The following is a 12,285-nucleotide window of genomic DNA, read 5'->3' on the forward strand; positions in this document are numbered from 1 at the left end:
GGGCTCTCGCTGGCGGCCCCAGCGCGGCTGAGCTGCGGCCCCGGCTCAGTCGCCGCCGCCGACTTGAACATGGAGCCCCCGGGCGCCCGGGCCGGGGCGCGCAGGGCCCCGCGGCTACTGCTCCTCGCGCTCCTGCTGGCGGCTCACCCAGGTATGGCTCGGGCTGAGGGCAGGGCCAAGCTGGGGGTGGCCCCTGGGGACCCCGGGAAGGCAAGCAAGGGGAAGGGACTTACAGCCACCCCAGAAAGCAAAATCTAGGCACCCCAGGGAGAAGAGATATGGGAGCATTGGGAAGAACCTCCCAATGCCGAGACCTGGGACAGCCAGATAGGAGAGCTGGGGACACCACAGCAGTGGATCAGAGATAACCCGGGAAGTCAGCTCCCTCCCCACGCGGGATCCTGGAAACTGGGCCCCCATATCTTCCTCCCTCAGACCCAGGAGGGCCAGGTCTCCAGCGGCTAGAGTGGCTTCCTCCAGGACCAGAACGCCAAAACCCCCGACTGCCCGCTCAAAAGTTCTCAGCTTTGGAGAGGGTCAGAGATCCCTCAGAGAAGCTAGGGACCCCATGACTAGAAACCAGCAATTCATACACATTTGAGGGTTCTCCCAACCTAAATGCAGAGTTTCAACTCTATAAAGAACCCGCCTCCCTCAGGAAAGGGCTGGAGCACCAGCTCTGGGCAGTGACCGTGGAACAAAGTGTTTCCGAGTGCCCCCTTCCTGGGGCCCCAGATAAATCCACACACCTGTGTGGTGGTGAGAGGGGAGGAGGCCCTGAGGAGCTGGGGACATAGGGATGAGAGAGATTGGGGAAGAGAGAGGAAATCTCTTTGCCGATCCTTGCTGTCTGCAGCCCTGCCCCAGCCCCAGGCACCAGCCTGGCTCCGTGCCCCCTCCCCTGGGACAGGCTGGGGCCAGGGATGGGTGACTGGGAATCCAGGCCCCTTGCAGAAGCATGGTAAATAGTCGGTCCCCAGGGGTAGGACTGGGCCGGGCCCAGCTGGGCGGGGAAGGGAAGGGAGGTTCTGAGAACAGGGAGCTCATGCCAGGATGCCAGCCCAGAGGGTGAGAGAGCATAGTGGTTTCCCCCATGAAATGCTGCGTCCACCAGGACCCTGAGAGGAGTCCAGGCCCCCAGCTCCCTTCTCCCTCCCCTGAGTCGCAACCTTATCCCATTCTGAGGTAACTCACCTTACCCCTGTGCTGTTCTATCAAAGAGACAGGGGAGCCAAGGTGCAGTTAGGGGGCTCTGGCGCCAGGCCGGGCAGGTCTCAGCCAGCCTGTCCCTCCCACATTCCTAAAACCTGCCCAGCCCTGTCCCCCTCACCACCCCCACGCACCCATCCCGTCTCAGTCTCAGCTCCAGGCCCAGCCGCAGCCCACATCCCAGCCCCCACTCGTGAGACAGCAGAAGAGACCCAGGAGCTGAGAAAAATGGAAACTGAGAGACAGAGACAGGGACTGAGAGATGGAGACCCAGGAGGAGAGACACAGGCAGAGATGGAGACCAAGAAGGAGAGAAAGGATGATTCACTGTGTCAGGCACTGCCCAGGGTGCTGGAGGGAAAGGAGTGAGCCAGACCTTGCCCTGCCCTCGAGGGGCATTTGCTGTAGTGGGAGAAGCAAGGGCAGACACAATCTTACCCCAGGGACATTGAACGAAGGCCACCAGGGCCCTGTGCAGCCCAGGGGAAGAGCCCTTAGCTCTGCAAGTCAAGGGAGAGATGAGGGAAATGCTGATGGGGTCTGAGGCTCGGAAACACAGAGACGAGGGATAAGGGAGAGAAGAGCTGAGTCCCAGGGGACCTGGACTCCTGGGTCCTGGAGAAGAAGGACTCCCATCTGGAGGGCTGTCCCTGTTGGTGGTGGTAGGTGATAGCTCAGTTACTTGGACTCCTGGGTCCTGGAGGAGACGCCCGTGGGTCAGGACTTCTGGGTCCTGGAAAAGAAGGACTCCCATCTGGAGGGCTGTCCCTGTTGGTGGTGGTAGGTGATAGCTCAGTTACTCTCTCACAGGTGCCCAGGCCGAGGTGCATCTGTCTGTGCAACCCCTGGTAGAGGTGATGCGAGGGGAGCTTGTCACCCTGGACTGCACCCCTTTGGAGACCCATGACCATTTTGTGCTGGAATGGTTCCTTGTAAGTGCTTTGGGCTGGAGATCAGGGGAAGATGGCGGGCTGGGAGTCAGGGCGCAGTGGGCTGCAAACATTTATTCCCTCATCAGAACCTGCCAAGAGATCTGCCAAACTGCATTTCCATTATACAGCTGGAGAAATTCAGGCCCAGCAAGGGGAAGGGACTCTCCAAGGTCCCAGGTGTCTGGGCATAGCTGAGTAGAATGAAGAAGTTCTCCTTCTGAGTGCTGGCTCTTAAGAGAAAGACCATTCGGAGACAGACCCAGCAAAGCAAGAGAGTAGGGGGCAGAATTAAAGAGAGGAGAGAAAATGACAAACAGGCTGGGAGGGGGAGAGATGGACAGAATAAGATGGAGGGAGAGAGAAATTGAGAGAGGAAAAAATGACAACAGAGAGGCAGCAGATGGGGCAAGAGGGGGTGGCGAGAGGGATCGAGGGACCAGAGAGAGATAACAAGAGGACACAAGATAGGCCCACGGAGCAGAAGACAGAAAGCGCAGGGCCGGCCCGTGGCTCACTCGGGAGAGTGCGGTGCTGACAACACCAAGGCCCTGGGTTCGGATCCTATATAGGGATGGCCGGTTGGCTCACTCGGGAGAGTGCGGTGCTGACAACACCAAGGCCCTGGGTTCGGATCCTATATAGGGATGGCCGGTTGGCTCACTTGGGAGAGCGTGGTGCTGACAACACCAAGGGTTAGGACCCCCTTAGTGGTCATCTTTAAAAAAAAAAATAGAAAGGGCCATGGAGAGAGACAGAGGGACTGGGGGCGCGGGGGAAGCGGGCAGACGGAGCTGAGACCCTTCCCTGCCTGCCCACAGACTGACCGCTCTGGGGCTCGCCACCTCTTGGCCTCTGCGGAGCTGCAGGGCTCTGAGCTCCAGGGCACAGTACACGACGCCCGGGGCCGCAGCCCCCCTTACCAGCTGGACTCCCAGGGGCGCCTAATGCTGCCCAAAGCCCAGGTGGGAGACGAGCGGGACTACATTTGCGTTGTAAGGGCCGGGGCAGCAGGCACTGCCGAGGCCACTGTGCGGCTCCGAGTGTTTGGTGAGTGTCCCCCAGTAGGGGGAGGGCAGCTAGGGACCCAGAGAAGGGGCTCCTTGACATGAGCATCTTCTCCATAGCAAAACCAGAGACCATCGAGGTCTCCCCCAACAAAGGGACCCTCTCTGTGATGGAAGACTCTGCCCAGGAGGTACCCTGCGGACGGACCTTGATTCTAGAGTTCCGGGGAAGGGGTGGACAGGGGACTAGATATAGACACCTGGGTAGTAAAGGAGGAGGGACTAGGGGTCCCAGATTCCTGTGTCCTAGGAATGAGAGGGCTGGGGGGCCCAAAATCCGGGGTCCTACAGGGCAAAGGGGCTGGAGGCCTGGGTTTCTTAGTCTGAGTAAGGGACTGGGGGGTCAGACTTCTGGGCCCTGGGGAGTAGGGGGTTGGGAGCCCAGTCTTTTGCATCTGAGTAGGGAGAACTCCGGAGGGAAGAGGAGACCCAGACTTCAGAGTCCTGGCTTAAAGCCCAGGGTCATGGCTGTGTCTGCCTCAGATTGCCACCTGCAAAAGCCGGAATGGGAACCCCGTCCCCCAGATCACATGGTATCGGGACGGGCAGCGCCTAGAGGTGCCCATGGAGATGAACCCAGGTGAGCATGCAGGAGCCCAGCTAGGCCTGGGCTGGGGCGGGTGCTGGCTGGCGGCTGGCTGACCACCTCCTCCCTCCCTCCCAGAGGGCTACATGACCAGCCGCACGGTCCGGGAGGCCTCGGGACTGCTGTCTCTCACCAGCACCCTCTACCTGCGACTCCGCAAGTCCGACAGGGACTCCCACTTCCACTGCGCCGTCCACTACAGCATGCCCTCGCTCCAGCACAGCCGCCTGGACAGCCCTGCCTTCCACCTCACCCTGCACTGTGAGTCCGTTCTGGCCCTAGACTGTCCCAACCTGGGACTCCACACCTCACTGAGGCCTGACCCTCCAAACCCACCTCATGCTGAAATGTGTGCTGGTGCTGGCCACTGACCTCTGAACTCTGACCTCAGATGGTAGCATGAGCCCCATTTATACTTCTGGCTCCTGCGTAGCACCCTGAACCCCGTGGAGTTTTGTGACTGAATGTTGTGCTCCACACTCTCCCGCTGAATTGGGTCCCCATGTGATATCTGGCCCAGAATCTCACACTGACCTGTCATATTGACCTCTGCCCCTTGACCTGTACTCTCAGTTTATCTCAAACTGTGACCTCTGGTGCCCAATTTTAGAATACGTGTGAACCTGGGCCTTGAAACATGACCTCTAGCCTTTCGCCAGCCATAGCCCTCCCCTTCGATGCAGAGTTGACCTCTCTCCCTTAACCGTTCTTGAGCCATCCCCTGATCATGATTCCCATCTCCCCTGCCCTTCCCTGTAGATCCCACGGAGCATGTGCAGTTCTGGTTGGGCAGCCCGGCCACCACAGCAGGCTGGGTGCGCGAGGGTGACTCTGTCCAGCTGCTCTGCCAGGGGGATGGCAGCCCCAGCCCAGAGTACACATTTTTCCGCTTTCAGGTGACCCACCCCACAGTCCCTTTGGAAACCCCAGCCCCTGACCTCTGTAACATACTAACCTGCACCAACTTCTAATGTCTGACCTGGGTGACCCCCGGTTTAGCAAGGCACCTGACCTGGTGGTTCACAACCTAAGAGGACATCTGATCCCCGATTTGAGAGAGTCCTCACTTAGCAGGTTACCAGACTTGGGTGACCCCTTACCCCTTACTTGAAGGGGTCTGGCCTAGTATGGCACGAACCTGGTGACCCCCGATCTGGCATAACTCCACTGGGCCCAGTGCCTCCTGAGCCTGATTCCTCATCCCTGGTCACCCAGGACAAGGAAGAGAAAGTGCTGAATACAAATCTTGAGGGGAACTTGACCCTGGTGGGGGTGCAGCGGGGCCAGAGTGGGACCTACGGCTGCAGAGTGGAGGACTACGATGCTGCAGACGACGCACAGCTTTCCCAGACCCTGGAGCTGCACGTGGCCTGTGAGATCACTGGGAGGGAGGGGGACCCTGGCATCAGCTGCCTCCTCACCCTCGTCCCCCACAGCCCTGCAGTTGCTCTGTCATCCTGAATATTCTGCCTCCAATCCTTTCTGTTCATTGCTATGGTGTTTGCGCTGGTTCTCTCCCCCTAGGTCCCTGCGCCTTCACCCTCCTGTCTGTCCCACACAAGGCAGCCAGAGTTCTTTCCAAAGCATAAGCCTGACCCTCCCCTGGTCAGAACCTGCCATGGCTCCCCAGTGCCCTCAGGAGGAAGCCCGGGTGCCTCATCACAGCCGTCAAGGCCCACCTGGCCAGCTTCGGCTTCAGCTGACCTTTCTCCCCAGTCAAGGCTACCCCCTCACACACTCTGAGCTCCTCTCCTCATTCCTGCCTTAACTTCCCATCCTCCCTAACATCCATTTCTAAACAATCTCGTCGTTCCCAGGATTCTAAGAAGCCTTCTCAGTTCACTTGCACCCAAGCCCTGGGCAAAGGCTCTGTTCCTCCTCGGCACTCCTTACATATCCCTTCCTGGGATAGATCCTGCCCCAGATATTGGGGACACATCGCTGATCAACACAGGACAGTCCCCTTCCATTAGAGTAGAGGAGACGGATGGTAAATGCCAAACAAGACAACTTTGGTATCAACAGTGTGTCTACAGGGGATAACACTGATGAGACAGAGGAATCGGCCAGGGAGCGGGGATTATTCTAGATGGCGGGTGTTGCAGTCTGCATCTCTAGGAAGCATATTCTGACTTGGAAATCTGTGGGCAGGAAGTGTATGGGGAGTACCTTGGGATCCATATCTATTGCAGGGGGTGGGGAGGTGAAGGAAGCAAGACTGGGCAGGAAAAGAAGTTGGGCTGCAGTCCAATGAAGGCCTCAGCTGGCTCACAGGGCACTTGGAAGCTGCGATGGCCCTTCACAGTTGTCCCCATTTGAGGTCCCCCTGGTGAAAGGGCTGGGCCTTTATACCCTCAGGCTAACCAGCCATTGGATATGTGCTGCCCAGGGAAGGGGGCGTGACGTGGGCAACGAAGTCTCTGTAGCTGAGGCAGTTCCCCGAGAGGGCTGACAGCTGAGGGCTGACAGCTGTCATCCTTCTCAGCAGCTGGGGGAATAAATCCTTCAGTGCAGCAGGGGAGATCTGGGTGTCCACAGCAGGCAGTCAGGGAGGCCTCTGTGAGAAGGGGACATTTGAGTGAGAAACCAAAGAGTAGAATCAGAAATGCGAAAAGCAAACACAAGAGTATCCCAGGGAGAAAGAGCAAGTGCAAAGGCCCTGGGGCAGGCCCAACTTGGTACACGCAAGAAAAACAGCCAGAGAACAGGGCGCCTAGAGCTCAGTGGGCAAGGGAGGAGGGGGGAGACGGCCAAAGAGGTGGGCAAGCAGGATCTTGTAGGCTGCGCCAAGGAATTCGGCCTCGACGCCGAGGTTCCCAGGGAGCCACCGTAGGGTTTTAAGCAGAGAGGAGGGCTGACCAGTGTGTGTTTTGAAAAGATCCCTCTGGCTGCTTCGTGGAGGATGGACTGGAGAGGATGAGGGTGAGGAGCACACCAGTGAGGAAGTGGTCGGGACAACCAGAGCCAGGGCTCAAAGATGGAGAGAAGTGGGAGGACCCATTCTGGGGGCAGAGCAGACAAAGACTTGATGAAAGGATGGGTGTAGGGCCGGCCCGGTGGCGCACTGCTACAGTGCGCCGCTTGGGAAGCGCGGCTGCGCTCCTGCCGAGGGTTCGGATCCCACATACAGACCGGTTCCCGCTCACTGGCTAAGCAAGGTGCGGGCGCAGCACCGAAGGTTGCGATCCCGTTGCTGGTCCCGGTCCGATACGGGCGCGACACTGAGGGTTGCGATCCGTTGCCGGACACGAAAAAAAACCCGTTGCTGGTCCCGGTCCGATACGGGCGCGACACTGAGGGTTGCGATCCGTTGCCAGTCACGAAAAAAGACAAAAAGAAAAAAAAAAAAAAAAAGAAAGGATGGGTGTAGGGTGTTGGAGAGGTGAAGGCAAAGGCTTGGGCTTGAGCAAAGGTTGTGGGTGGTAAGTCACAGAGGAACCCCTCACATCCCAAGTTATCCATTAACTTTACTTAGACTCATATGTCTGGTCTGTAGAAAAGTGGCTGAATTCAGCATGTATTTTAGAGTTAGACTCCTAGATTTCGGTTTCATGGTCTAGATGGGAGGATGGAGATCTCATGGCCACAGGGAGAATTGAGGAGGAACACAGGGCGTTCTCTGCTTAGGATCGTTCATTAACGTCTGCACCCCTGACAGTCCTGGGGAACCCCTAGCCAAGTGGGCAAGGGGCTAGGAAAGGTGACAAACTGTAACTCTCCTCCAGACCTGGACCCCCTGGAGCTCAGCGCCAGGGAGGAGCTTTCCTTACTCCTGAACAGCAGCACAGCCGTGAACTGCTCAGTGCAAGGCCTGCCCACCCCCACCCTACGCTGGACCAAGGTGAGAGGGAAGGAGCCACCCAGCCTGCAGACCCTACACCTGCACCCTCTGTCTTCCATGGACTCCTTGCCCTCGCGATCACAGCCCTGCTTGGCCTCCTCTTCCTCTCCCCTCCCTAGAACTCGGTGCCCCTGGGGAATGGCCCCGTGCTCTCACTCAGCTCCGTCACCTTCGATTCTGCTGGCACCTACATCTGTGAGGCCTCCATGCCCACCATCCCCCTCCTCAGCCGCACCCGGAGCTTCGAGCTGCTCGTCCAAGGTTTGGGAGTTGGGGACAGGCTTGGATGGGGACGATGGGAGGTGGGGTCCAGAACCAACAGGACAAGTCCATGGCTGGGCCCTCTGTCTTCTTTTCTATTCCTCTCCTCTCTCTCTTTCTCTGTCTGTCTCTCTCCTTTCCCTCCCCCTGTGTGCCTCCCCACTCCCTTCTGGTCCCTACCACCCACAGGACCACCAGAGTTAAGGGCAGAGGAGATTGAGTCCAAGGCAGAGGGTGGCTGGAAGGAAGGAGATGAAGTCAACCTGATCTGCTCTGCCCGAGGCTACCCAGAGCCCAAACTCAGCTGGAGCCAGCTGGGTGGCAGTGTAAGGGGCCTTCCTCTCCACCCTGAACCCTTTGAGACCCAGGTACCCTCCCCTAAGTCCCTCAGGGGACCCTGCCCCCTCACTGATCCAAGCATTGTGCCCCCCTATTTAGTGGGGGACTGGGCATCTTTCACCTCTGTCCTCACCCCCAGCCCTTGACCCTAAGGGGCCCGGGCCTGATCCAAGCCTCCACAGCCAGCAGCACCAGTGCCCGGAAGGCAGGGTTGGGTGAGCAGCTCCCTAACCCTGAAAGTGACCAGTGCTCTGAGCCAAGGTGGCATCTTCTGTGAGGCCTCCAACCCCCATGGGAACACCCGGCACGTCTTCCACTTCGGCACCGGTGAGTAACCACAGTGCGGGGAGAGGATCCAGGTGTGGGGCAGACAGAGCCTGGCCAGCTGACCCCCTCCTGCCTCTCTCCTGTCCCTGCAGTGGCCCCCCAGACCACCCAGGTTGGAGTGGCCGTCATGGCTGTGGCTGTCAGCGTGGGCCTCCTGCTTCTCGTCGTTGCTGCCTTTTATTGCATGAGACGAAAGGGGCGCCCTGGCTGCTGCCGGCGGGAGGAGAAGGGGGCGCCGTGAGTGGCTCGCGATCTCTGAGTGACCTCAGAGAATTACCCAGCCCCATCCCTAGCTCCAATTCTGACAACCACAACCTCAACCCCAACTCCAAACCCAACCTCACCCCCACCTCCATCCGTTGCCAAATGAATCACACTGTCCCCTCCAGCCCCCAAACTCATTCTCATCCCCAATTCTACCCCATCCCTAGCCCCAAGCCCAATCCAATCCTCAAACCCATCCCATCTAACCTCATCTCCAACCCTGACTGTATCCCCATCTCCAACCCCAGCTCTAACCATATCCCTAACCTCACCTCTAACTCCATCTTCTCCAATCCCAACCTATCACCCTTCAGCCCTTCCAACCCCAACCCTAACCATCACCAAACCCAACTTCAACTGCATCCTCGTCCCCAATCTCATCCCCATTCCTAACTCCAAACTCAACTTATAATCAACTCAAAGCTCATCCCCATCTAACCTCATCTTCACCCCCCACCACATGACCATCCTCGACTCTAATCTATAACATGCCAGACCCGTCCCCCAAAACAGCCCCAACTACATTACCTCTCCAAGCCCAACAGCATCTTCAACCCTATCCCCACCCCCATTTCTAACCCCAATGCTTATCACCCCCTACTCCATCCCCAGCCCATTCCCGTCCATCCCCCTCCAGCACAAACCATCCTCACCCCTCAGCCCCAGCCCAGTCCTCAATCCACCCCACCCCACCCCTAGTTCCTTCCCAGCGTGACCACCTCCAACATGCTGCTGCTTCCTCCCAGGCCCTCCAGGGAGCCAGAGCTGAGCCACTCAGGGTCAGAGCGGCCGGAGCAGGCAGGCCTTCTCATGGGAGGTGCCTCTGGAGGAGCCAGGGGTGGCAGTGGGGGATTCGGAGATGAGGTGGGTGAGGGCTTTGGCCCCCTGCTGAAAGGGGACGTGCTGGGCAGTGGAGCAGCTTCTGTGGGCACAGGCTGACCTCTCCGTCTTCTCCCCAGTGCTAGTCCGAGGACCCCCTAGAGGGAGGCAGTCACTGGACCTGCAGTGACTCAGAGTTGCAGGCATCAGAGAAGCAGCACTGCTCACACCTCCGCCCGCCCCCACCTTCCCTGCGTGGCCCGCCCTTCCTTCCTCTGTCGGCTGGGCAGGGACCCACAGCCCCACAGCGGCCTGCCTCCAGGAGGGAAGGAGCAGAGTGGGTGGGTGGGAGAGGGCCTTCCTCCAGGGAGTGTGACTCTCCCAGGCCCCAGAATAGCTCCTGGACCCAAGCCCAGGGCCCGGCCTGGGACAAGGCTCCGAGGGTCGGCGGCCGGGGCTATTTTTACCTCCTGCCTCCCTTGCTGGTCCCCCACCTGATGTCCTGCTGCATAGTCTGACACTGGATCCCCGCCCCCGCCCCTCCCCATCCTCTGTGGACACTGGAGTCTGGAATAAATGCTCTTTCACTTCCACATCACCCTGTGGCCACAGACTCCTCTGGGGGAGGAGGGAGAGTGGTGCAGGTGGTTCTCCCCTCTCAGCTGCCCCTCCCTGTCCACCCACTTGCAAGACCTCGGGAGAAGCCTGATGTCATGGAGTAATAAATGAGAGAGAGAGAGCACATAGGCAGAGGGAGAGGGTGACTCAGCTGGCCAAGGGTGGAAGAGATGCCAAGGTTCCAGAGGGTGCCAGGCCTGGCCCCTGAGAACTGGTGTCTGCTTAGAGGTGGGGTGCTGTCCCCTAAAGTAAAAGTTCCCAGTCTCTCTAGCCAGACTCCCAGAGGGAATTGAAGCTGGGAGAGGAAAAGCACTCTCTTAGCTGTAGAGTTGATGGAATTGGGATGGAGCCACCTCCTCCAGGGAGGGCATGATTCCTGCAGCCAAGGATTCCCTGGGAAAGGAGGGGTGGGTGGGAGGAAGCCACATGAAGGGGCCTGGGGCAGTGAGACTTTCTGAGGCCAAGGAAGAGGGATTTGAGAGAGGAATGGAAAGACTGAGGGGGAAGTAGGAGGGGTGGACTGGGGGAGCTCAGAGATGAGAGGGAGCCCTAGAGTAAGATGGACAGAGAGCCTAGGCAGACAGAAACACAGAGAAAGAAGAATGGATTCAGAGAGATAATTAGAAAGGGAGCAAGAAATGTTGCAAGAAGCAGCTCAGAGCACTTGGGAGGGTGGTGGGAGGAGGGCACATGTGACCTTGGCAGTGACTTTTCCCTGAGCCTTAGTTTCTTGAACATGAAATGGAGATAAGTCCCACTTTGGCTCACGGGGGCTGCTGTGAGGAGGCAGCATGGTGTCCCTGTGCAATGTGAGCAGGAGGTGGCCAGGAGGTGGCAGGTTGGGGTTTGTACTCAGATCCCTCCCACGGCCTCCTGGCACTGCCTCATCACCTCTCGGACAAGTGACTCCACCCTATACCCTCTGTTTGCGCAGCCACAAAGTGGGCAAAGTAGGATCTGTCGCCATGGGAAATTGGTGAGATGCTGTGGAAGCCTCCGGGTGGGTGACCAAGCAGTCTGCCCAGAGACCCCGGAGCAGAAGAACTCATAGACAAATGAAGGCATTCAACTCTCATGGTTTATTGAATCCATTTAAAACAAGCACCAGAGGCTTGCTGGTTAGCTCAGTTGGTTAGTGTGGTGCTGATAACACCAAGGTCCAGGGCTCAATCCCCATCCTGGCCAGCTGCCAAAAACCAATAAATAAATAAATAAATAAATTGCCAGAAGCAAGAGTAAAGAGATGGAGCAGGTTAACATACTTAGATGGGAGAACATGCAATCAAAGGGCCTGACCAGGGCCGGCCCGTGGCTCACTCGGGAGAGTGCGGTGCTGATAACATCAAGGCCCCGGGTTCGGATCCCATATAGGGATGGCCGGTTAGCTCACTTAGGAGAGCGTGGTGCTGACAACACCAAGTCAAGGGTTAAGGTCCCCTTACCGGTCATCTTTTTTAAATAAATAAATAAATAAAATAAAAAGGCCTGACCACCCAAGTTCTGGGGTACTCAAGGTAAACATGTCCTTTCTCTGTCACCATGGAATAGTTTCTATGCCCAGAGTGGAGGGTTAGTAAAAGGGTTCAGCACATTGTAGATTCCCAGGGCCACATGGAGACAAATGTAGCTGACTGGTCACCTGCTTGGCAGCCACAGCTTTTACCTGCACATCTTGGGCACAGGACTTATGGAGCAGAGTGTGTATCACCAACGGGAACCAACTTAAGGACGCATGGGTACTTGGAGCTGACTCGATCCTTCTCTCCTTCCCATCAGTGTTTGCCTCATGTTCTTACAGGCCTCATGAGTTGTTTCTTAATCTCCAGCCTCTGTTTCATCTATTTGTGTCCTTATTTGTGTGGCTGTCTTGTTCTCTATATAGCAGAAGTGAAAATTCTTTTTTTAAAAAAATACAGTAGTACCAGCCAGCCACCAAAAGAAACAAATAAAAATTTTACTTATTTATTATTTTTTTTTTTTCAGAAGATGACTGGTAAGGGGATCTATTTTTTTTTTCAGAAGATG

At 57.4% G+C, this 12,285-nt stretch overlaps 1 protein-coding gene across 2 annotated transcripts; it reads left to right on the top strand.

Moving 5' to 3' along the window:
* The first annotated feature begins 69 nt into the window (after nt 1-69).
* On the top strand, nt 70-10,240 carry BCAM (basal cell adhesion molecule (Lutheran blood group)). 2 transcript variants are annotated; one of them, XM_008585999.1, is made up of 15 exons: nt 70-151; nt 2,020-2,141; nt 2,960-3,188; nt 3,266-3,336; nt 3,689-3,785; nt 3,870-4,052; nt 4,551-4,687; nt 5,007-5,163; nt 7,517-7,632; nt 7,752-7,893; nt 8,083-8,219; nt 8,415-8,559; nt 8,652-8,796; nt 9,570-9,687; nt 9,783-10,240. In XM_008585999.1, exons 1-15 carry the CDS (start codon nt 70-72, stop codon nt 9,786-9,788), a joined length of 1,887 nt encoding a protein of 628 aa, XP_008584221.1. In that variant the 3' UTR covers nt 9,789-10,240. The 2 variants fall into 2 exon arrangements, with proteins under 2 accessions (XP_008584221.1, XP_008584222.1); XM_008586000.1 differs by lacking the exons at nt 9,570-9,687; nt 9,783-10,240 and having other exon boundaries at nt 8,652-8,800.
* Nucleotides 10,241-12,285: the final 2,045 nt, after the last annotated feature.

This window comes from Galeopterus variegatus, unplaced genomic scaffold (genome assembly GCF_000696425.1).
Source record: "Galeopterus variegatus unplaced genomic scaffold, G_variegatus-3.0.2 Scaffold3796, whole genome shotgun sequence".
Lineage (NCBI taxonomy): Eukaryota > Metazoa > Chordata > Mammalia > Dermoptera > Cynocephalidae > Galeopterus > Galeopterus variegatus.

Coding starts and splice junctions, on each gene's coding strand:
- BCAM (XM_008585999.1), top strand. CDS start 70: ATGGAGCCCCCGGGCGCCCGGGCCGGGGCGCGCAGGGCCCCGCGGCTA. Junction 8,220..8,414: donor GGAGCCAGCTGGGTGGCAGT/GTAAGGGGCCTT, acceptor AAGCCTCCACAG/CCAGCAGCACCAGTGCCCGG. Junction 8,560..8,651: donor CGTCTTCCACTTCGGCACCG/GTGAGTAACCAC, acceptor CTGTCCCTGCAG/TGGCCCCCCAGACCACCCAG.